The sequence below is a fragment of the Amblyomma maculatum genome, chromosome 1 (genome assembly GCF_055883805.1).
Source record: "Amblyomma maculatum isolate TAMU_Amacu chromosome 1, ASM5588380v1, whole genome shotgun sequence".
NCBI lineage: Eukaryota > Metazoa > Arthropoda > Arachnida > Ixodida > Ixodidae > Amblyomma > Amblyomma maculatum.
In genome coordinates, this window is record NC_139344.1 from 97,386,067 (window position 1) to 97,412,740 (window position 26,674).

Here is a 26,674-nt window from a genome sequence, read left to right on the forward strand (position 1 = left end):
CAGCAGCAGCACGGAATACCAACGAGTCGGGCGTTCCCCGCCTCACCGATGCCCGTACACACATTCGCGGTTCCGACAGAGAATGCACCCCCGGCACACACGATGCAGCTTGGCCGACAATGCAAAGGCCGCTCGATAGACCGCTGCTTAGCATGCTGCTGCGGCAGCCACGACGACGTGGCGCTACGCACGGCCGCACTTCGAGTTAATCTGAGAGCGCGAAACGAATGCCCTGCCGCGGCTCCGTGCGCCCGCACAGCGGGACGCCGACAACGCGAAGCACGAGAGCTGCGCCGGCACACGCGACTAAAGGCGCACATTTTAAGGAGCGGAAAAATAAAAAATAAAAATCACTTCTGCGGACCGCACCCGACGCGCAGCTTTCAACGAACAAGGCGCCAAGTAAATAAACACAAATGAAGGAACAATTAGACATTCATCTTTACGAGTACAAAACTGCGCACCTCAACCCCGGCAATGAAAAGGAGCTAGTGCTGCTAAACTGACTGCATTGCAGCAGGCTTGTATTTTGGCGGATACGAAAGCGCTTCTCAACGAGGAGGTATTCGCCCAGGGAAAATATATAAATTAATGCCGACCAACGCCCTTCGTGCGGTCTGCTCTGTTAGGTGGCGTTATTCACAAGTCTCCCTCACCCCTGAGTGAGCCAGCGGACAACCGACAAACCGCTCGACAACGCGTTCCGAGAAGAAAGCCTGTTGTGTCAACCGGTTCCTTTTGGCGGCGAGCCATTCTTGTAGCGAGTCAGGAAAACACCTCACCACCTGAGGCCATTCGGCGTCTTCAAGCATCATCCCTAACGAGGTCGCCAGAACTGGTGGCGCGCTCAAACAAGCAACGACACGCGTGCGGCGTCCAGTTCCCTTAAGCTTACTGTTGAGCTCTTGAGCCCCGGAATCAATATAGTCAAAATGATTGGTTTCGGTCGCGAATGCTCCAGCGAGCCATCGTGCAAGACGGGAAATGATCTGCTACCATTCGAATGCGAAGCACTGAAAGTGTTTTTTTTTTCTTTGTTTTTTTCCCAGTGCAAGGAAGTAGCCGCTAAGTCGGTGATACGCGATTCGGCTGCGTCGTCGTAGCTGTTGTAGGCGCCACACAGCGTACAATATGCCAGCGTCATCGCCTGTCCCGAAGGCGCGGAACACGGAAGCAGGAGAAATGTACGAAATACACGGCCGTGCAAAGCTACTGACGATGGCACTACGAAGACAGCACGCCCGCTTTGCTAATATACAAGCTCAAGAAGTGGTTTGGCCGAGGGTAAGCGCTGGACTGCTCAACACGTCGGGGGAAATGGCGGAAAACGCATCTATCAAGGTGAGCTAGAGGACTCGGCGGCGGCGAGACAAAATAAAGCTGCGTCCAGACCCCTCTGAACTGTCATCTGCAAAGACCGCTCACAAAGATAAACTACCTCCATAGCCGCAGCATTCCTATTCAACAGCTGACTTCGCCGTTCCGGAGAACTGCTTCGTGCATTACGCATCTTTGCATGAGTTCATCTTGTTACTCACTCGTAGTGAGAAATTGAACTCTTCTCGGAGTTCCTTTATTTTTATTTCTTTTAATTTAATTAAGCAGCCAGCCAAGAGAGGAGCCGCTGGAGACAGAAGCGGCACGACGCCACTCTTGGTGGGCAGGACGGATGGCAGCAGAACGTGAAGTTACCCGGATGACTTTAACCTCGAGTGCAGGTTCTGTGGCGAAACAGCCACGTATTATATGTAAAGAACCTCGGGCGGAATACATGGTTCTTTTGAGCGACGGGACGCCGTCCTGGTGTCACGCCTTGGCCACCGAGTCGACCGCTAAGGTCGCCGCCAGCCATGGGCTGTAGGCCATATAGAGCCGTCCTCATCTGCATTTTGACCAAATAAACGTTTTAAAATCCAATACAGCACAAGTGTGACCTCGTTCCTGCGTTCGTCTCTGCACGAGTTGCGCAATGCGTAGGATTTACCAGGTGCCCCACCTAAATCTAATCAGCATTTTAAAAGCACGCAGTGTCCTAGTCTAGTATGCAGTACTTTTTTCCTTTCTTTGCGTTCGCCAAAGTCGATTAATTAGTAAACATTAAGCAGGTGGCTTTTTATTACTGAATTGCGCAACGAAGTTTCAACACCCGTGTCGCTGATCGTCTCAAAAAACGGCTAGCTGCGATGTTTCCACTAAGAGACGATATACGTAGCTTTATTTATTGGCCCTCAAAGAAAGCTATCGCGTGACTAGCTGCTCACTCACATCACTCGCCCAGTTAGCACACAAAGCCCGTCGGAAAAAACGCTGCACAGAAAAGCTTATATTGCTCTTTCAGCTGATTTTCAAAACGATCTACAACTTCTGACATTTCGTTCTTGAATGCATACATTACAAACTTGGCGAATTATTTTTTAATTCATCAAATCTGAAGAAAGAAAAAATATAGGACCGGCGACTCTCAATCGCTTTCGGTTTCACGAGGCTAGGACAGACTTGTTAAAGAGCATGGTTACATTTATCTGGGACACACGGAACAAAGCAACGGACCTTCCGATATCTGCTACGTCACGACGAATTCGCACACCTCGAAGCCGCCTCGAAGCGATATTGGAGTAGATATCTAAACCATTTACACCGACCGAGCAAGTCTCAGCCGCGCCGGGTCAGGCGAAGGCAACTGAGGCTCGCTCGCGAAGATGGTGCGGAAAGGTGGGTGATGAGACTTCCGGAGCAATAATTAAATATTGTTGATATCGTATAATGGGGTAGACATTAGCAAAGATGGCACAAAAAATGCGCAGTAGTAGCACACCAAACAAAACAAATTCAAATTTGCGAAACATTTCGTAATCTATTTCTTGCCACATTTTCTCAGAAATGGCTAAAACAGCCCTGAAACTAGCAGCGCAGAAAGACAAGAATATATGCTACAGAGCTAAAACTACAATAGCAAGTAAGAACTGCTTCTTAGTTTTAATTTAGGAGATTTATTTTTTAATTTTTTTGCTCTGCAGTCTTATAATTTTATTTCCACTTGTAAAACATAAACGTGCCGCTCCGCACTGTTAATTTCGGCGACGATTTACGAGCCATCTCTGGGAAAAGGGGGGCGAATGCGTAAACAAAATAAATATTTTGGGGAACATTCTGTTCCGAATTTAGTTTCTGTAGCTAGTATTTCTCAGCATTATTTGTGCAAAGTTTCATCAGAGCTGCTTTGATTATGTACTTTCTACATGATATATAATTCGGACACACTGAGCGCCCATTTAGGCAGCGGTTTCATTCATACACTTATGGAAGTCAGGAAAGCTTTGCAGTTTTGGCATAAAATTACCGTACACTTTGACCGCCATCTGCGCATGCGCTGTGGCCGGCAAGCACTAGCGGCCAGTATGCGGTAGCGTTTATGCGGGAATTGATACTTTCACGTCTCAATGACGATTTCGGTACCGTCTGGCCTCCAGCTTTTGAATAAAAAATTATGGGAGCACTTATGGGTATGACGCGATGGCACCCGTCCGCGGCTTCACTTGCGGATGGTTCCTCGTTCGCCTACCTTCATTTCGCTATTCGTTTAATCAGTACCCGTTTATCTCTGTGATCTCAGGCATACCCACTGTAGCATACTGTCGCAGGCCATGCCCACTTATGTGGAAGACCACAAGGCGCGCCGATATCTGTAAAACCCTGCTTTAACCGAAGCGTACGAGCGTGCTTGCGTGGTCTTAGCAGCGTGTCTTACTCTTCGCCCAAGGACCTGCAAGGTTACATACCATCTCACAGCAAAAACTGGAGCAGGCAGCTTCTGCCATGCGATATGGTCTCGTGACACACACGATAGCGTTAAAGGCCCATTTCTCCAGTGGAAAAAAAAAAAATAAATATATGAGAGCACTTAGGCTCCGCGTTTAAGGGTATGACGCGATGGCGTATAAGCTACCACAGCACATGTGAAGCCCCGTTTTAACAATTAGGCCGTATGAACGTGCCTGCGTGGTAACGCGAATGCAAGGGTCCTGGCAGGCTGATTCTGATATCACCCATCCATATGAAAGGAGAGACCCGAGGTGGCAGCGTAATGTCAGACTAGGCCTCAGTCAGTGCGCGACCATGTCAGCTACCGCCTGCTCACTACGCCGACGCCGGATTGTGTGGTTAACGAGGCATTTGACGCTACCGCGTCAGAAATCAAGGGCTTGGGCTCTGGCAGTTTGGCAGGTGACATTGCCGCGTAGTACTGATTGGTGAGCAGATTGTGCGACGTCATGAGGACACGGCCGAGATGGCAGGAGCAGCTGCCAACTCGGGGTTCTCCTTTGAGATGGGTAGACGGAACTAGAATCCCTAACGGAACCCACCGGAACCCTCCAATACCAATTCGTGCACGCTACTCTAATGGCCAAGCAAGCACGTCCGCACGGCTTGGTTAAAGCAGGGCTTCATTCCCACGTCAGGTTATCTTCCACGTAATGTGGCAACTTATGGCCGTTTGCCGACGACTACGTGTGAAACAATGCAGAGGCGAATTCAGGGATTAGTAATTAAGTGAGGTCACGGCACGCGAGTGAGAATCCGCAAGGGAAGCCGGCAGACAGGAGTCACTAATGCTGTCACGCCACACTCTTCGAGGCAGCAGCTTAAATGTGTCCCCCAAAGTTTTTCGCTTCCATTTTTATTACTACGTAATCCACTCGCGGACACGGTGGACGCAAGTTTCCGCGTCCACTTCTTCGTCACTACAGCGCACAAATCGGCATATATAGAAGCACTACGCATGGCGAGTGTGCTGCGCACGTGGTCAGACGCACACACGACTCCCAAGCAATGCAGCCAGAAACCGGGAGATCGCTGCTCCGATCCTGGGGCAGCTGATCAACGAGAAGCGAAAGTGCCACCCCGAATCTGACAACCTTCGAGGCGGCAAAAAACAACACGCTGCACAGCTGCTGTTACTGCGCGAAAAGTTGTGCTCTTTTAATAATCTCGCCGAAGGGAAATCAAGAGAGAGAAATCAAGTATGGGTCGGATAAAACCTGAGCCTCCCCAGACCAGTGCTCTTCTGTTTTGCCCAGCGTTGAAATGTTGCGCCTTCAGCTGTCAGCGCCAATGCAGTTCGTTACAGGTACAAAAAGACGCAACGAACTCCCACTGTGGCTGAAGGCTGCTGGTGTATACACACGACGGACCACGGACCTGTTTTGGTCCGCGGACCAAGCGTCACGTGACGTTCCACTTCCGGTTTACGAGGTCCGCGCCAGGTCCGCGGACCGGAGCCGGCGAAAATGGCTGGGCATTATTCCCGGACCGCGGACCACGGACCTGGCGGCGTCTGTGAACGGAGGAGGCGCGTTAGCGCCCGATTAAAGCGCATGAGCTAGCCCACATCAACAAAGTGCACTTCGAGCATGTTTTGAAGAGCACCAAGTAACATAGGCAGTGTCTAGAGTGGCGTACGACGGTGTTTTTATGCAGCCTTCGAGTACCGCGTACCCCGGTACGTGGAGCACTACGTACTGCTGCCTCGTCACGTCCGGGACAAGTAAGTGTTTTACAGCGGCGTGCTTGTGTCAAAAAACATCGGACCCCAGCTACATCATAAAGAGAACTTCCCAAATGAACACGTCCGACGCCGAATGCCGCGAGTTTGCCGGAACGGTGCCGCCGCAAGCGCGGTGGACGACGGCGCAATACTCCCTAGTCGTCACTAGGCCTAGATTGTTTCGCATCGAAGCCACTGCGAACGGTGCTTTCGATTTGACCAGCAATGTTGTAAATGACCTGCCCAGTGAAAAAAAAAAAAAAAAAAAAAAAGTATATGGCCATATATGGGCGAGGCCTTAGCAGCGGAGACAGCGTACATGAAGGCCGGGTGAGCCGGCGCTGTACATGAGGCAGCTATTATGCAGAAACTTGCTTGTTATCACAGTGATCCTCACGAAGTGGTCAGTTCGGTTACGCCTTTATGTCAGGCTTGTTATTCTAGGAAAGGCTATTTCACTACGCACGCTGACGTAAGAGAGAACCGCCGCTGCTGTAGCACGCCTCGACGCAGCGGATAGGGCGATGCATGAGCGCGCTATTCCCGAGTCGAAAGTAGCTCCACGCACGGTGTTATAAATAATTGGGATAATTGTAACCGCAGCTCTGTTATGCTGATCGCCTAAAGAGCAACGGTTGCGCGCTGTGCAGCAGTGGTGAGCTGCTATTCGCGTTAATTGCGGCTATGTTCGGTCCACAGTTAAGGCGTCCGCGTGTGTTGATGTGGTCCTTATCACCTTCATCTTTGCGTCTGGAATTAAACGGATTGTGGAACGCTGTCAACTTAGGTACGTTGTTAGGGCTGCACAGATGCGTCCATGTTTATATGAAGCCCCTATAATATTGCCCAAATGCATGCCAAATTCGGCATTGTGAAATAATGTAAAAAAAAAAAAAAAAAGGAGGCAGTGTCCAACGAGGGCATCGCGAAACGGAGAAGTAAATAGTGTATACCTTCGACCGGCCCCGCGGTCGCCTTGTCGGCTGCTATTTTGGCCCGCCGTGTGGATGCTGTTGCGGGCCAGACCTAGTCGGACCGAGCGCGATCGACACCACGTGACCGGTCCGCGGCCTAGTCCGTGGTCCATCGACAGGTCCCCGAAGACGGGGCTTAGAAAGTGGCCATCAAGTGCGCGCATTCTGTAGAGGGAATTCAACTGAGCATACTTCACACGTACGTACACGTTCTCAAAAGCAAGCTGATAATTTGCTATATATATTTTTTTTTTAATCCCCGATGTCCACCGCGCGGCGACCTGCGGAGACATGCGTTCGCCCGAATTCCCGTATTACGTCGCAGGCGACGTCAGCAGCAGAAACTGCCACCACCGTAGCAAAGAAGACATGGTGCTCGTCCGACCAAGCATGCAGGAAAGACTGCTGCCTAGCAAAAATGCAAGTAAACAAACGAGAAGGGTTGGTGACGCTTTCGTAGGCGGAGCGCGGTGTCGCTCTGTCACCTTCATGCTTTTTTTTCTCCTGGTTCGTGCCCGTGTATGAGTTCAGAGGGAAAACACGGAGGACGTTTTTAATCGCTAATATCCCTGTTGCTACATAAGCTAAATCGAACTATTTCTTCGGGACGAAGGGGGAGGGGGGGGGGGGGGGGGGTTAATAAGCTGTTCGATAACTTCCTCGGTTTCTATATATATATATATATATATATATATATATATACGGAGGTCGTGGGTTCGGATCCCACCATCGGCACACTTTTTTCTTCTACTTTGTATCTAATTATCTTTCCCCTAAACAGATTACATTACTAATTTCTGTGATTATCCAAGTAAACATTAAAAAAAAAGACATAAAGTACCATCCCCAACGCTTTCCTTGGCCTCGCCGACTGTTGGCTTCTTTCCTTCATCTCTCTCTCTCTATATCTCTCTCTCTCTCTCTCTCTCTCTCTCTCTCTCTCTCTCTCTCTCTCTCTCTCTCTCTCTCTGTGTGTGTGTGTGTGTGTGTGTGTGTGTGTGTGTGTGTGTGTGTGTGTGTGTGTGTGTGTGTGTGTGTGTGTGTGTGTGTGTGTGTGTGTGTGTGTGTGTGTGTGTGTGTGTGTGTGTGTGTGTGTGTGTGTGTGTGTGTGTGTGTGTGTGTGTGTGTGTGTGTGTGTGTGTGTGTGTGTGTGTGTGTGTGTGTGTGTGTGTGTGTGTGTGTTGTGTGTGTGTGTGTGTGTGTGTGTGTGTGTGTGTTGTGTGTGTGTGTGTGTGTGTGTGTGTGTGTGTGTGTGTGTGTGTGTGTGTGTGTGTGTGTGTGTGTGTGTGTGTGTGTGTGTGTGTGTGTGTGTGTGTGTGTGTGTGTGTGTGTGTGTGTGTGTGTGTGTGTGTGTGTGTGTGTGTGTGTGTGTGTGTGTGTGTGTGTGTGTGTGTGTGTGTGTGTGTGTGTGTGTGTGTGTGTGTGTGTGTGTGTGTGTGTGTGTGTGTGTGTGTGTGTGTGTGTGTGTGTGTGTGTGTGTGTGTGTGTGTGTGTGTGTGTGTGTGTGTGTGTGTGTGTGTGTGTGTGTGTGTGTGTGTGTGTGTTCTTCGGGAGGATAACAGACTATTCAGTATCCATCAGTATCATCGCCTTTCCGTACCCTCGGTGGGCCCTCTTTCAGTGGCCGTTTATTGGCATGACTCGACGGTGCTAATGGCTCCCGTGTGCGGCTCGCCTTGTGGACCCTCGTAACTAGTTCATCATCATCATCATCATCATCAGCCTGATTATACCCACTGCAGGGCGAAGGCCTCTCCCATATTTCTCCACTTAACCCGGTTCTGTGCTAGCTGCATCCACTTGACCCCTGCGAACTTCTTAATCTCATCCGCCCACCTAACTTTCTGCCGCCCCCTGCTACGCTTTCCTTCCCTTGGAATCCAGTTTGTTACCCTCAGCGACCATCGGTTATCCTCTCTTCGCCCTACGTGTCCTGCCCATGTCCATTTCTTCTTCTTAATTTCCACTAGAATGTCGGTAACTTGAGTTATTTCTCTGACCCACTCTGCACGCTTTCTATCTCTTAATGTTACCCCTACCATTTTTCGTTCCATAGCCCTCTGGGTTGTCCTCAACTTAAGTAGAACTCTCTTGGTTAGCCTCCAGGTTTCAGCCCCATAGGTGAGTACAGGCAAGATGCAACTGTTGTATACTTTCCTCTTGAGCGATACCGGTAAGCTGCTAGTCATAATCTGCGAGTGCTTGCCAAATGCGCACCATCCCAATCTTATTCTTCTTGTTATTTCCTTTTCATGGTCCGGATCTGCGGTTACTACCTGTCCTAAGTAGACATATTCGCCTACTACTTCCAGTATTTCGCTACCTAATGTAAACTGCTGTTTCTTCCCGAGGCTGTTGAACATTACCTTAGTCTTCTGCATATTGATTTTCAAGCCTACCTTTCTACTTTTTCTGTCTAGGTCATCAATCATTATTTGCAGTTCATCCCCGGAGTTGCTTAGCAAGGCAATGTCATCAGCAAATCGCAGATTACTGAGGTATTCTCCATCTACCCTTATCCCTAACTGCTCCCATTCCAAGTCTCTGAATACTTCCTCTAAACAAGCTGTGAATAGTACTGGGGAGATTGTGTCTCCTTGCCTAACACCTTTCTCTATGGGAATTTTGTTACTTTCTTTATGCAGAACTATGGTTGCTGTGCAGCCACTATATATATCTTCCAGCACTTTCACGTACGGCTCGTCTACCCCCTGATTTCGCAATGCCTGCATCACCGCCGAGGTTTCAACTGAGTCAAATGCTTTTTCGTAATCAATGAATGCTATGTATAAGGGCTGGTTATACTCCGAGCATTTTTCTATCACCTGGTTGATGGTATGGATATGATCGATAGTAGAGTACCGTTTCCGAAACCCTGCTTGATCCTTTGATTGATTGCAGTCTAAGGTTGTCCTGATTCTATTAGCGATTACCTTAGTAAATACCTTATACGTAACAGACAGTAAGCTGATTGGTCTGTAATTTTTAAGGTCCTTAGAGTCCCCTTTCTTGTGAATGAGGATAATGTTTGCATTCTTCCATGGTTCCGGTACCGTCGATGACAACAGGCACTGCGTATACAGGGTGGCCAGTTTTTCTAGCACGATATCCCCCCCGTCCTTCAGCAAATCTGTAGTTATCTGATCCTCTCCAGCTGATTTCCCCCTTTTCATAGTTTCTAATGCTTTCTTGACCTCGTCTTTCGTCACTGGTGGAACGTCTGACTGTTTTTCCCTACCGCCAAACTCATTACGGTCCTGACTACTTTGGCTGCTGTAGAGATCTGTATAGAATTCCTCGGCTACTTTGACTATCTTGTCCATATTAGTGATGACGTTGCCCGCCTTGTCCCTTATCGCATACATCTGGTTTTTGCCTATGCCCAATTTCTTCTTTACCGCTTTAAGGCTTCCCCCGTTCTTTACAGCATGCTCAATTTTCTCCATGTTATACTTCCTTATATCGGCCACCTTGCGCTTATTGATTAGCTTTGATATCTCGGCCAATTCGATCTGGTCTGTTGGATTGGAAGCTTTCATACTCTGGCGTTTCTTAATCAAATCTTTCGTCTCCTTAGACAGCTTACCAGTATCCTCTCTAACTATCCTACCGCCTACTTCTACCGTTCTACCGTAACTAGTTCACTAATCTCTTAATTTGTGCCTCTATGATCTCACGCATACTCATTAGCATGCAGTCTTAACCACAGTATGTGAACGAGCGCCCGACACGGAGATAATGCCCCGCTTTGAGCGAGCCGTACGAGCGCGCCTGCGAGACCGTGGGGTAGCATGTCTTACTCGGGATCCAAGAGGCCCGGAGGGTTCCATTCCTATCTCAAAAAGTCCGAGTGATGTCACACAACCCGACGACCAATCAGTGTCCAGCCATGTCACCAGCCAGAAAAAACAAGCGCATGATTTTTTTTTCTTCTTTTTTGCCGACGCTGAGGCCGGATTTTCTGGGATCATGGGGGCTTTGACGCTGTCATGTAACATATATATCCAGACCTGACCACCAGTGTCTCGCATATAGCCCAGAATGTTCTTTTGGTAGGCAAAAAAAAATAATAATAAACCAATCAATGAGAACCACGATCAGCACAATAATGACCAAGGAGCCTTCGAAATCCCCAGGTAAACATACCTGTGTGTGCTTATCACTGCCGCAACTACAAGCACGCCGGCGTTGCAGGACGTGCCCCTGGCTAACGTAATGGCTATCCCGTGAGCAAACAGGGCTTCAGAGGCACCGCAGGATAGCGGTCAGCTTCGCCACTGGACCACCAGCGCACCGGGCTGCTGCGTCGTTCTCCCGATCGACGCAGCATGCCGGTGCGATGAGAACATCTGCAGCAGGAGCACCTTGCGAGGCCAGACTGGCTCAGACGTATAATGTGGTCAGACGCACGCTTTATTTTTTTGTTCTACTTTAGGCTGCTGCTCCTGCTGCTAGTATCGCAGACAATGCCTACCAAGTGACCTTTATCCTTCCTTTTAAGCGAAAGTTTTTCTAGACTCATGGAACGAAATCCCGTGCGCGAGAGTTGTGCGCGAGATCTGTCATATTCCGCGAGATTTCACGAGATTAGTTCTTGTCTAGCGTTCCTGCTATCTGCAATACCATACTTGAAAGCACACCAAGGAACGCCACGCGATAGGAGCGGCAATGGTGCACCGTCCAAACGCACGCTTGTCGCAGAGAGTGTGACGGATACTGCGCTTTTCCTTTCCAATTATAATTATATGTAGCACTGCGACGAACGCCGATGACAGGAAAACGATGAGAGGCAAATGACAGGAGAGGAAGGGTAGGCTTTCGCCATTCTCCTCTTAAGCGACATCTAAGAGAAATCTAATTTTTTTTTAGCTATTTTAATAAAAAAAGCACATATACTACCACATGTTGCTGACATTCCACTAAGTGGGCTACTACTCGTACCTGCGGACGCATCGGAGACGGCGCCGAAGGCGTCCGCACCCAGTGCGCAACCCAGGGAGGACGAGGTTAGTAGTGTACCTCGATGTGCGCCCTTTCCACAGAGCGGAGGAGAGGGGTGCGCGCATCGAGCCACCCCACTTAGAAACGACTCACGTAGTACCGCCTGTCCAAAATTTGCAGGCACAGCTCAGTTATCACGTGCCTGATAAGCGCAGCGATAAATTCTGCATAGTCTCGGAGTACTATATGTGCTCAACAACCTGGGCTGCCGCCGCTATTCCTTTGCAGGATATAGCAAGAAACCAGGATTCTCACTGTAGATATAACAACCGAAAAGCCGGGAGAAATCCATCGGCTCCTTCTTGGCGAGAACGATCCCGACAACGTTAAGGTTACGCGAAACCGTGAGGTGTAACATTACGCTGCAGCTACATCCCTCAAGCGGCTCAGTTCTGAAACATCTGAAAGGTGAAAATGCGAATGCTCTTAGCTTCCGAAAGTTAACTCAAGTGCCGCGAGTTCATCATCATCATCAGCCTGACTATACCCACTGCAGGGCGAAGGCCTCTCCCATATTTCTCCACTTAACCCGGTTCTGTGCTAGCTGCATCCACTTGACCCCTGCGAACTTCGTAACCTCATCCGCCCACCTAACTTTCTGCCGCCCCCTGCTACGCTTTCCTTCCCTTGGAATCCAGTTTGTTACCCTAAGCGACCATCGGTTATCCTCTCTTCGCACTGCATGTTCTGCCCATGTCCATTTCTTCTTCTTAATTTCCACCAGAATGTCGGTAACCTGAGTTATTTCTCTGACCCACTCTGCACGCTTCCTATCTCTTAATGTTACCCCTACCATTTTTCGTTCCATAGCCCTCTGGGTTGTCCTCAACTTAAGTAGAACTCTCTTGGTTAGTCTCCACGTTTCAGCCCCATAGGTGAGTCCCCATAGGTTTCAGTCCCATAGGCGCCGCGAGTTACTCATTATTATTTGCTGTTGCCAGTATGGCAACCCATAAAGTGGCCGGGCAGTGCCATGTGTCACACGTCAATGGATGACATCCACGGCTGCAATGCACTTTACTGCGCCGCCGGTGGCACGAAGACGGCAAAACAGCACAGACGACAAAATAGTAGTATTCGCAGACCCTTGAGATGCGAGCTTCAACACGTCGTCCATCCGGCGCGGTAGACCGGTCATCAAGAACCCCCCCTTCTTTAAAGTTCACATCATCAAAACGCCACGGACGAGTGGACACCGAGACAAATAAGTGACAACAGCCACATGCGGACACCAACCGGACCGTAGAATGAGACGTCACAACTGCTAGATGCGCTCGCCAATCGGCAATTGTCAACCTTCATGAAGGCTTGCGGACAGTCGCAAAACACGACACGCCGTATGACACGCGCAACTCAGGGATGGCGGCTGACTGGATCGAAACGGCGCCCAGCTGACTGCAGCACTGTCGATATGCCTCCGACAAGGGGCGACAGCAGCAGATTAAAAAAACGGGTCTATGCCATGCGATCATGCACGCGCACAACTAGCGTCTGCTGCGTACACAACAGTGCGCACTGCCAATCATGCGTAATCGCGCTGCGCGAGCGAACGCTGCTGGCAGATCCGAACGCATGTCCAACTCTAATGAGTGGCCCGTGGGTAATGCACGTCTGATATGCAACTGCAAGTGTTGGCCAGTGACACGTGCAGCTGCTATTCAAAAAAAGTGCGAAACCTTCATTTTCTGTGTCCCAAACGCTCTACTCTAATAAAAGTCATATATAAACACACACAAAGTCTACAGTGTGGAGCTGTACTTAGTTTACTGAAAGCACAGCAATGAAAACAAGGTCCATCGAAGCTCATATGAATGTCTAAAATCTACTTTCAAGCTAGCAGACTCAAAACTCACTCACAAGCTTCAATGGACTGTGAGGAGCACCATTCCTGCAAATGATCTAAACAATACTTAAGAGAGTATAATAGATGGGTATTAAATACCCAACTGAAAAACATATTCAAGCACAAGTACAGAAAAAAGATAGGTATTCAACTTTAGAATGCACAACTTTTGGTCATTTCCTTTTATTTCACTTTCGAAAAGATATTGCTATCAATTTTGCTTCCTCGAAAAAATTTCAGACATCACTTACCAGTATCGGACAAGGTCTGCTCCTGGCCTGTTGGGGAGGATCCTTCACTCTGTAAGCAAAAGAACAAATAATAGTTTATAAGTTAGACCCCTGTTGAGAAGGTGTTATGGATAAATCAAGCCTGGCATTTAACTCATTCAACGCCATCTATTTTGGGAGCTCCCACTTCCTGTTTACCACGTTTCAAAAAACAGACTGCTGTAAACTCCTGCAGCAAAAACAACAGCAACACATGCCCTCCATTTATGAAATTATGTATAAACAAATGTTCAATAAATAACAGGACCAGCCACAAAAATTTTTCGACCCTGATTAAAGTCGAAAGTTGTAAGGAGTGAGTGTAAGACGAGAGTATACTTGGGCGTAGCAAGGGAGGTGCACAGCCCTTGACGGGTTAAGCAATTTTTGTCCTTGTATGTATAATTTTAAACTGACCAAACCATTCTTACCATTGCACAAAGGAAATTGGTCATGCATAGTCTGGTATTAAAAAAAAAAGAGGCACTAATACAAATTTCAGTTATGGCTACATGTAGCAGCCGAAGCGGTATGTGACAATATTAAACTGCTCACATACATATCAAGCACTTATTTCTTTACAAAGTGCAGGAACGTGGAATACGAGCAATAATATTTTAGACACACATAATAAATTCTTAATTTCAATTTGGTATTGTTGGCTTAACCCTGTAATGCCTTAGTTGTCAATTATAATTAAGGACTGTTGTGTTTTTGTTTTTTTCATTCTGAGGCTATAAGAGTGCTATTTTTTTTTTTCTAAAATTTAGGCACAAATCAGGACTTGGAGTAAACAATGTCAAAATTTAGGTTTGTATTTTCAATTTGGACCACGCAGAAAACCAGCAATTAGGGCTCACTTCTTGTTGACAGGACATAAAATATTCTAATTGCCACTCATTATTTTAATGGCAGGTTATGCCATGAAAGTATGCACCAAAACCATGCACATTTCTGACTTATTCCTTATTCTGACTTCTCACACTTATTCTGCTCAGCACATTCTATGACACACTTTGTGCCAGATATATCTACCTTTCCGACGCTGCAAAAAATTCACTCGGCAGCAGCATAATGGCCTTTCTAGACACACAATAACTAGAGTAAGACCAATAAACCTTTGCATTTTGGGCTTTCTGGCCACTGCCATATTGTTCACCGGCCAGTCTGCTGCACCTTGCGCAAGCACTGTGGAAGCTGCAGCAAAACCGATTTGCAACTGCCCAAAGTGGAGGAACTTTTACAACTCTCTCGCCCAATGCCAAGATCTATACCACTGTTCCAGCCTCTCGATTCTAAAAAGTATTTTTCAAATTCAGTTAGCCTCAAAGTGACCAGCTGGTCGCGACGCAGCAGTGGCTCACTAGCTTCAGCGGTTTTGCTGATCCCAAGGACTCAGGATGGAATACCAGCCGTGGCAGTGCTAATCACATGATTGAAGGAGAAATCTGCTATCAGATTAGTACGCTTTGCACTTTGTATGGAGATTAACGGCTGGCTGTTAGGAGGCGTGACGAAAATGGCTACCTTCCTGCAAGCAAGAATATAGAAGGCAGGCACACAAGTGCGACAGATGCGATCACTTTAGAATCAAATACTGGCACCATTCTCAGGCACGTTTTGAACGAGGCAAGATGCAAAATATGCCCATGTGCTTTGCAATGCCAGTACACATTATAATAAGACCTCTAGGTGGCCAAAATTACTCTGGAACCCTCCACTACGGTACGTCTTTCCTTCTTCATCCTTTCCCTCGTACTACAGTGCAGAGGGGTGTCCACCAAGAAGTTACAGATGAGTGGAAACAACATTGAGGGCTGTGTGAGACGTACAAAAACTGCAATACAATCGTTGCTGGGCCATTTTAATTTGCTCCAACCCTTAGATGCCTTAAACTTGTTCCTGCAAGAGCCATGACAGCAAATGAACAAGTGATTAAATCATAGCATGTTATGCCTTACGTGACCTCAACATCGTCTAAACTCACCTGTGACGTGATAGCCACTGTTTGGTTCTTTAGATTGGTTAACATAACTGAAACAATTCAATCATAAATTATTTACCAAGGTGCAGCCAAATTACAGATGGCATTACATGTTTACTGGCGTCTTGTATTCCAAAGAATAAACAGACAACCTAAATTTGGTGTCCTTCAGTTGACTAGGTCAACTGACAAAATGGCGGTCAACGAACTCATTGCAATGGCCAAGCTGGAGGTATTTTCCACTGCCATGTCTCCTCAAATCATTCAACAATTTCAGTCAAGACAAGTATTAGCCCCAAAGTTCACTAATGGCATTTGTGCATTGTGCAAATACATAAAGCTGCATGAGAAAAACTGTGACTGAAGGATGAAAGCAAACATGCATCTACTGACTTTCTTGACTGTGTATCCTATGCAAAAGCACCAAACTTGCAAAGAAACTGAAATTTGGTGATTCAATTCCTGGAATTACGCTCAAAGTTAGAAAACTCAGACGTGCCAGTATACTAGCACATCTCTATTTAATAATATTTCTGCATGCCAAGTAAAAAAGCAATTTTGAGAAAATGAAAGGCGAAGTAACAGCCTCACTTCTTGGTGGACACTTCAACCGTGCCACGAGCGATGGGAGGAAAGTGGAAGTGAAAGAAGAAACAAAGAGGTGCCATAGTGTGAGAGCTCCAGAATAAGGTTTATGTGGGACAGCTTTGGGACGTTAAGTCCCAAAGCTCTTTAGGCTATGAGTGATACCGTAGTGCAGGGCCACGGATAATTTTAACCACCTGGAATTCCTTTTGTGCACTGACACCGCACAGCACATGGGCACCTTGAATTTTACCTCCATAAAAACATGGCTGCCACTGCCGGAATCGAACATGGGTCACTTGGTTTACTCGTCGTACACCATACCTTACACTGAGTCACTGTAGCAGGGTAGCTCTGGAATAATTTTAACCACCTGGAGATGTTTAACGTGCATTAGCTTCACAGTGTGCAGGGTGCCTTTTGCATTTCGCCGCAGTCACACAGCCTAATTCGATCCGGCCTCCTTGGGTCTAGAAAGCCAAATACACTAACCGCTAAGCCACATAACTGCAGCTGCCTGCAGTTCAATTCAACATCAGTTGAAAAGCTGAACTGCCGTTCAATTGAACATGTAAGCCAACACCACTGCCGAGTCACAAGAAAACTGCACCGCATCAGGTTTTTTTTATATAACGGTTATGGGTGATGCCGTGAGTCATGCACAGAGTGCAGAAATACAAACGACTGCACTAAAGAAACGTTTTTAGTGAAACAGTACATTTAACCACACATTTTGGTCACGGCAGTCAAAAACCACACCTCAGACACTAGCTCACATGAGTTGCTCTTACTGCTCTTATATGGTCGTATGTTATGAACAGGAAACAAGGCACATGACACCAGAGTTCAGTCATGAACTGCTCAGAGGCTGTGAACAAGACTACTTTGTGTCATAGCAAGACCACTTTATGACATGACAGAATAGCCTTTTCATCAGTCAATTCCTGATAGTAGATGATTTATTTTGTTTTGTAAGGCCACAAAAATAAAATCACCTAGAAGAACAGACGTACTCAATAAACGACCCACTTTGAATTGTTTCCTTAGAATGCCTACTCAAATGTTAACAAATTCTTAAAAAATAATTGTGAGCAAGCCAGCCCCCCCCCCCCCCCCCCCCTCCCTTTTCGCCCAAGTCAAAATTAGCAGAAAAGTGAGGGAGGAAGGGGCTACCCCGAAAATGGCACCGAACATCACAATAGTGGCGGCAAAATTTCCCTGCCAGAAAAAAAAAAAAGTACAGTGAATGATCGAAAATTTTATTTATCTCTGATCGGGCTAATCGGACTAAGAGGCGTCGCCGCAAGCCCCATTTAAATATGTTAAATATATGAACTGGACCTACACAACTCCTGCACTTTTTGAAATGAACGGCACTGCACAGAGCAGAGCTTTTACGCTTGAAATAGGGACTCGTTTTAATATGCATTTTTCGTGCCCGTATAGATTGTTGCACCATATAAAAGCAGCCCAAAATGATCGCATTCTTTTTATTTTACTTTCCGTCTTAATTATCTCTACGGCTGTTACAAAAATTCTTGCTAGCGCATCTCTTCAATTGATTACATTTAAAGATGGTCGTACATTTATCAACAATCTGAAGTTTGTTACTTAGGAACAGTTTACCTTAGTGATAGCGCACCGCCACTATCCGTAAACCCCCAAATATGACCAATCAGAACCACCGTTTTTTTTTTTTCATACGTATCAAAAAAACGGCGGGCTCTATGGGAAGTTTCACAACTAGTAGTATTGGTGCAGCACTTAGCCATTCATATCAGCTGTGCAACATTATTTGCACCCTCTGCACCAATACTACTAGTTGCAAGAACCAGTCTATGCAGCGCAAGGGCCATTCGAATGTACTAGAACCTATTCTAGTACACTCTAGGTCCCTATTCCGAGTTTGCATCATTTTCAGAGGTGTCGTTTTCCCTGTGTCCGCCCTCGTCTGATTGCTGGAAATGCCGGAAAGGTGAATCGAATGGACCTTTTATTTTGGCGCTACCTTCCACCTAGACAGTGGCAATCCGCTTTTTGGTGAGCGCGCACTCAATGTCTCACTCGCGGTGGTCAGTTGATACTCTCCGTCATCCTCGGGTCTTGAACATGTGCGCATCCCAGGCAAATCGGGGCAGTCAGGGTGCCGTTTTTAATTGTGATGTTTTCGAAAGTTGAGATTCGAATGGTTTCTTGAACTGGATGGGGCTGGTCAGTGTTGCCTGGATGCAGTGCATGATAATAGAGGGGAATAAAGGGAGGGGGGACTAGCTCGAAACTCTACGGTAATAAACAAAGGACATCTTCAACACTCAAAAAAGTTTTAAATTTCCTTCTTAAAGTATCATCAATCTACCAACAAAACGGCGCTGAATCACCTCTTCTACAGCATCGTGATAAAGAAGCGCAAGCATCACTGAAACCATGACGTGCTTTAATGTTAAAAAAAAGTGCCTATTCATGTTCACCAGCTACCACTGCCTTCACTCTTCCACGCTAGCTCTTCAATTGGTTATATTTAGCCCCGCCGCGGTGGCACAGTGGTTAGGGTGTTCGGCTGAGGTACCCAAGGATGCGGGATCGAATCCCGGCAGCGGCGACAGCTTTCCAATGGAGCCGAAAAGCATGGCACCCATGTGCTGTGCGATGCCAGTCCACGTTAACGAGCCCCAGGTGGTCGAAGTTCCCGGAGCCCTCTACTACGGCGTCTCTCAAAGCCTGAATCACTTTGGGTCGTTAACCACTACAAAACAAACTAGCTAAAAATAATAAAATAAGATTTTGGCAACAGAAAGTAAATAAGTGTACCTCTCAATCCCACAAAGCAAAATAGTGAGGCACATCACTCTTGCAGATCAAAATACTGTTCCAAATAGCTTTGATCCGTATGCTTGCTGGCTGCATCTGATACCCAGGCATTCCTGCCACTTTTAAAACACATTATTGCCAAACATGCAGTCAGTTAGTGCTTCTTTTAGCACACTTACACATTTGAGTCTTTTCTTAGAATGCCTATTCAAATCGTTTGCTTAGAATGATGGCGCGAAATGGCCCATTGTGGACAGTCTGAGTATAAAGTAACACCACCCCAGTATGTTGCGATACGACTGTAGTTTAGTTTCCGATTCCACTCTTCACCAGCTGCATGTGAGAGTATTTTTAAACTTGGCTTGGAACCAGTAAACATGGAGCCATCATCGCATCGAGGTGGCATCCTCATCTCGCAGCCACCTCGCTCAGTAACAAGCGCAATATTCTCACAATTTCACAGCACTGACACTTGGCAGACAGTGTAGTGGATCGAGCTTTTTTCAAGACTGCTGGGAACGACCTCAGCACACTTCACTGCACAGTAGTACAAAGAAGCACTTTGTGCAAGCAATTGTTTGTTTTCTTATTCTGATAGGAAAGTTTAACAGGGTGAGTTTTGTAACTTTGCAACTGATGGGGAAAGGGGGGGAGGGGCAGATACTACCTAACATAAGTAAGGCACAAAATGCATATTTCAGCTTTTTTTTTTATTCTTCTGTTTTCTCATTCAATATACCTAAAATTCTGTTGATTTTTTTTAGCTAGACTATGATTTGCTGAAATAAAAATAATTTTTCGTGTGAATAATTTCTGTACGCATGAAATTACCCATTTCCCCACTGTAAACAAATAATAAAGGTGAGACTTGTCATGTCAATTAAAAAAAAAATGAAAAATAAACAGAACCACACAGAGCATGCTACTTGGTGACAAAAGTGCATATGCCTTCCACAGCTCTTTGTATAAAAATATAATTTGCTCATCTGCTTAGCTTCATCCGATGGAAAGCCTCTCTTCCTGTGCATTTTGCTTTGCATCCCACAAGAGAATATTCTTGCGCTGTGCTATGCAAGAGACGTGCTGTTTAAATTCCAAACTCACTCTCTGCAGCGGAAACTCAAGTAACCTCATTGTATTACCTGGCCCATTTCCCCACTGTAAGCAAGCAATAAGAGTGAGACTTGTCTGAAACAAGCTTGTAGTCCTTATAGAAGAGCACTTGATGAATGCATCTGAAATTGCCTGCACGTCCAAGTTCATTATCGTCAAAATATCTCCATGGTTACCACAAATTTTTATCATTCCAGAGATAAGCCTTGCCCACTTCTATTTCATTAAATGGCATGAGGTCCCATTGCACTCCCATACTTCAGGAGTTTCTGCTCTCTTGTATTTTGATATTTTGGATCTGCACTCAAAACACAAGAGAACTGATTTGCTTTGCTTACTGAAATGAATAAATGAACTAAAAATCACAACAAAATAGAGAATCAACTCAACAATGCAAACACAGCTACACAATTCCCTGGCCAAACAGTAGTGGCAAGATGGCAGTGTACTTCAAAAAAATTTTCATTCATCTGGTTTCTATAGGTTTACACATCAATCCCAGCCATTGATCAAACAATTAGCAATCATACAAATAATGCATGCACCAACTCAGCCTGGCTGTATTACTCGATGGTGCACCAAAGAGAACAAAAGGGCTGTAGGATGCCTAAAATAGTCGCACATTAAGTTACTATTATAAAATACGAGGGGGATAATTAACTTTAGAACTCATGAAAAGGTTTCAAATACAATAAGCATATTTGATGTAGCAAGCAAAATGTTTATATCTGCTTTCATGACCAGAGGTTTCACTGCCAACACCATGCAGGCTCCTGGCACTCCAAAATGCTGGCATACCCATAATTCCCAACTGCTACGCTTTTACAGCTGTTGTATAAAGCTCGTCAGGACCATTTCTCATCGATAAAATAACGTTTGGTGATTTGGTAACTATATCAGATTACAAAAACATGGGTAAAAGATATTTTGCAGTTAATTATGCTTCATTACCTTGTTAATTATTTTACTATTTTGCCCACAGAGACTTTCTGGATGTTTTCTTTAACAAATTTCCCACAAGCCTTTTTTTTTTTTTTTCAAATGGCTAGTTGAAAACATTTGTTTGACAATTAACAACAATTAACAATCTTCCTTGGAGTAAAATGACTGATCAACTGAAAGGGAACCTTAAGAGTTTTCAACAACTAAGTCAAGTGTGTGTCACCAAGTCAATAAATTAGGAATTATGCTTTCCAGATTACTGCACATCAACCCGAAAAGTGGCATTCTGTGCAAAATTTAATAACACTCCGCTTCCCTGTATTCAGCACACACAAAACCAAATGAAATAGAAATTTTGCAGTTGAACAAAGCAAGAAAAAGAAACTAATATGGACACGTATGTGGTGCTTCGATATTTCCTTTAAAAAAATCAAGAAAAGTGGCTTTTTTACCCAGTATATATGAGATCCTTACTCTGCACCCAGGCTAAAAGAAATAGAAGATGCTTGCTATTGCTTCTGTGCTCATTAAATAAGCAAAAATAGCTTTTGTTTTGACAATGCATCACCCATCGGTGCACACTCAACAGCTCATAACCACAAGCACAACAAGAATGCAAAGTCGACAGAAATCATGATCATGGCCTATCCGGCCAAATGTCACTGCACTATTACAAGCTGGCCAGGCAATGCAGAGACTGGTGACTGTTATGTTTTCATGCCAGTCAAAGCATTAGAATGAATAACCCATCACCACATCAATACTCCTTCATTGATATTAAGAAGTTAATAGCCAGTTCACCCACAGCAAGAAATCAGACAACTGCAGTGCTGACAGGGTGACAGTAAATATGGAAAGATCAATACTGTTTGCTTATGCAGTATTCAGTATCACTTTTTGAGGAAAAAAGTGCCAGTCAGACATAACTTGCAACAAAGAAATGGCATCTGTCACATTTTACCCTTTCAGCGCTTTAGTCACTCCATTTTCCAATACTTGCAACAGAGTAGACAAAGGATATCTTGCACAAGTGTGAAAAAGACAATTCCAAAAATTAACTGCTCCACCATGCAGCAGCTGTTTGCCCTACACTGAAACAAAACTAATAAGCATATTTCCATGTAATCAATTACCTGTAGTTAACATAAGAGTTAACAAAACTGTTTTTACATGGGAAACCTGCATGTGAGCTAAGAGGCCAGCTGTAGTGGATGGCTCAAGGGTCATTTTAAAATTTCTCTGCAAGCCCAAAAATCTAGGAACACAGTAGCCCTAAAATATGGCTGCCATTGAACAGTAACAATAAAGGTAATAAAGTTTTGTCAGGTACAACTTTAAAAAAGCAAACATGTTCTGCTAAGATGACTAAAAACAGCAGTACTACATGGAAGCTAAATAGCTACGTATTGCAGGCGCTGTCATTTTCAGTAATATTTATTTGCTTATGTATATCATGTATAGAAGTGTGCGCAGCAGAACGAATGTAGGCCTGTATTCTAACAGGGTACTCTTCTGCCTTGTGCAGGTTTTTGTAAGTAGTTCTTCCGCAACAACAACCATAAATGCATCAGCAATCGACATGTCTCCTGGTAGCATCGTCACCCCTGCTGCCTCGTCCTTTCCCTCCGTCCATTTCCTCACAACATCAAGCCTGAAACATCACTTAACCATCACACGACCTCATCGAACTCGCCTTCAATGCAGCACCAACAGGATTATGTCTACAGTGGGCATGGCGGAACCAGTATAGGCATGTGATTAACACCAAAGGTATATGTTCATCCCTGTTGTGCTTGTTATTCACTCAGTCACTCCTCAAAGGTCAACTGCCCAAAGAATGGAAACATGGGAAGGTTGTTCCAGTCTACAAATCAGGTAACAAGAACTCACCGCTAAATTACCGTCCCATCTCGCTAACTAGTATCCCTTGCAAAATCATGGAACATGTCATCTATACCCACATCATGGCATTTCTTGATTCCAACGACTTTTTCCATCCTGCTCAGCACGGTTTTCGCCGAGGTTACTCCTGCGAGACCCAACTTTCTACATTCATTCATGACCTGCATGTTAACCTTGATTCTAACCTACAAACTGATGTCATATTTTTAGATTTCGCTAAAGCTTTTGATAAAGTACCTCATAAACGCCTACTGATAAAACTTTCCCGATTAAATTTACACCCCGATATATTGAAGTGGATTGAAGAGTTCTTAACTAATCGTTCTCAGTTTGTCTCCGTTAACAATGTGAACTCTAACTCACTCTTAGTAACGTCAGGCGTCCCCCAGGGGTCTGTGCTTGGCCCGCTACTCTTTCTAATATACATTAATGATCTGCCCTCAAACGTAACATCTAGCATACGTATGTTTGCTGACGACTGTGTACTGTATCGTGCTATTCTCACCACCGCTGACCAATCTTCTCTTCAAAACGATCTTAATGCTGTTCAAGACTGGTGTAACGAGTGGCTAATGGAACTTAACCCACGTAAGTGTAATCTTTTGTCTATTAACCGTCGCCGTAACCCTCTTGTTTTTCCTTACGTAATCTCTGAAGTTCCCGTACAGCTAGTTCCATCATATAAGTATTTAGGCATAACAATTTGTAGCGATCTTTCTTGGAGTATGCATGTTAGTAACATAATATCGTCAGCTAACAGGACGCTAGGTTTCTTAAAGCGCCATCTTCATCATGCTCCCGAACACGTAAAGTTATTAGCCTACAAATCATTCGTCAGGTCCAAACTAGAATTTGCATCGCCCATTTGGAATCCTCATCAAGCTTACCTCATTAGTGCCCTCGAATCTGTTCAAAATCGCGCCGCTCGTTTTATTCATTCATCATATTCTTATGAAATCAGCGTTTCCTCCTTAAAAACAGCATCCGGATTATCCCCCTTATCGCTCCGTCGTCGCATTGCCAGCCTATCTTTATTTCACAAACTTTTCCACAGTCCTATGCGCATCGCACCTTATATTCTTCCCCCCACACGCATATCTCATCGCAACAGCCATCAGCTACAAGTTGCCCGTCCACGTTCACGTACCGTCACGTTTTCAAATTCCTTTTTTCCTCGAACAGCTGCAGACTGGAACGGCCTTCCGGACAACATTGCTCTCATCACTTGCACACCACAGTTCATCGATAGTGTCAAAACTTTCCTGTTATTGTGATTATGTATTTTTGCTCTTGCCACCCCTTATGTAACACCTCTTTTTAGGGGCCTTTAAGGTAATAAAATGAAATGAAATGAAAAAATGATCTAACAAGCCAGTCTTCTGCCTTGTGCAGGTTAGTGAATTACTGCACTATTAAAAGTGACTGCCACTGTCTTCTGGTCCTGCCGTGCCCACGGCAGTGTGTTGAAATTACTGCAATGTATTTTGTTTGTGCAAACTACTCCTACGTGAGGACGTTGAAACTAATGCCAGTCCCGATACTCAAGAAATGCTGAAAGAATTATTGAAGGACAAAAAACCTTGCCACTGAAGTGAAGGCCTTGAGGAATCAACAGAGCAATATAGAAAAACTTACATATGATGCGAGTCTGAGGTTTGCAGCCTTAGAGAAACAAACTGTAAAACAAATCTATGAACTCCAGGCAAAAATAACCAATTTAGAAGACAGTAGCATATGCTCAAATATCATTGCTTTTGACGTAAAGGAGGAACATGAGGAAACTGAGGCCGACTTGGAAAAAAAGGTTCCAATTGACATTTTTTACAAAAAAAGCTTAGTGTATATTGCAGCTCTGTGGGCTGGATACACAGGATTGGTAAAAAAGCAACCAACTGCCCTGTGATTGTGTTCTTCCAAGACTACAAAAGAAAGTAAGAATCTTTTAAAGCTGTAAGAAACTGGAAAGCAGTAATATTTCAATACAGAACGATTATTCACACGACACACTTAGGAAGCACAGATTGCAGTGGGATAGTGAAAAAAAACAAAGAATAAAGGCAAAAATGCAATTCTGATAAATGACTAACTGCAAATCATAAGAAACCTTTTACACCTGGGATGAAAGTAAAAACTGTTCAGCTCAGCGGTCATCACAGTAATGAAAGCAAAGATTGACTAGCACAATCTGGTGTTTAGGAATTTTGCTTGCTAAATATAAATTCACACAGTGTTGTAAATAAACTGCGACTTTGAAGGCTACCATATTAATTACAATCCACAAGTTGCTTTATTAAGACTCGGCTACGATATGACACTGGGATGAAAGCAAAAACTGTTCAGCTCAGCGGTCATCACAGTAATGAAAGCAAAGATTGACTAGCACAACCTGGTGTTTAGGAATTTTGCTTGCTAAATATAAATTCACGCAGTGTTGTAAATTAACTGCGACTTTGAAGGCTACCATATTAATTAACAATCCACAAGTTGCTTTATTAAGACTCGGCTACGATATGACACTGACGATGAAACTGTTTACCCCACCTCTTATCAAATTTTTCACCGTGATAGAGCAACATTGGAGGGGAAGTGGCAGTCCTGGTGAAGCAAAACAAGATCCCCACACATTGCAGCAAATCGTTAGCCATGGAAGTCCGCCTTTAAGGCTGTCATACAGAGCATAGATCGTTTTTATTACCTGCTTTGTACAGACCATCTCGATTTTTACATGAACCGGCTGACCACATCTAAAAATTTTGTCATGAAAAAATATACTTTGTTGTGATTTTAGTCTTTCAGGTGTTAAATGGAATCACCCCTTCCCAGATATGAATCTTAGGACGAATGTTTCATACATGCGTGGCATCATGCTGAACCATAATTTGTAACAGGTAGTTAAGTAGCCAATGCCCATTCAGGGTGAAGCTGAATCTATTCCTGACCTAGTCTTTTTCAGCAGGATAATGGAAAGTTCTACTGTTTTAGTTGAACCTGAGTGATCTGAACCCTGGATTGCAGTGTTTAATTGCCCCATTCAACAAAGTGTCAATTTTCAGCCAGCAAAAATTATTTCTGTGAAGCTTCTCGAGGTAATGATTAAAGCGAGTTAGATTATCTTAGCTTATGATTTGACACATTTCACGGAACTAGCGTTGATGAGTTATGAAATAAATATAAAGAGCATTGTATGTACTGCATTGATAAGAATAGTCTTCGCTAAACATTGAGACCAAGGGGTTTGCTTTCGAGTCATACCGTGTGGCTCGTAATGCATTCCGAGTGTTCCAGATCTTCTAAATGCAAGATGATTTGTCCTACCCTATCCAAAAGGAAGTACTTCCATGAATGCTAAAGGCGATCAACTACATGGCTTAGAAGCAGATCCTCTGGGCTCTAAGCCTTTGACAAGGGCAGTGCAATCCTAATAAAGAGAACTTGCAAAAAAAAAAAATTCTCCCTAGGTCACACGAATAATCACACATTTCGAAAGAAAAATTAAATGACTGAAACGAAGAGGCACTTGTTGAAATATAGCTAAAATAAATCGGGTTAATTTCACCGGTGCACTGAAACAAGCTAAACAAAATTATTTTCTGTACGGCCAACCAAATTTTAATTGAGACTCGCCACGAAAGTTTGGGAAATTTTTGTCGAGACATGCATTTCACGTTACATGCATTTCACATCAAGGTGTGCTCCCTGCTGATAAGC

General features: G+C 44.9%; 1 protein-coding gene across 1 annotated transcript in view; it reads right to left on the reverse strand.

The window, feature by feature from the left end:
- LOC146203264 (uncharacterized) overlaps positions 1 to 26,674 on the reverse strand; it is a 173,090-nt gene that overhangs the window by 134,693 nt on the left and 11,723 nt on the right. The window contains exon 2 of the mRNA XM_084588635.1: positions 13,615 to 13,663. Coding sequence (XP_084444761.1) covers positions 13,615 to 13,663 — 49 coding nt within the window. The remainder of the gene's footprint in view (positions 1 to 13,614; positions 13,664 to 26,674) is intronic.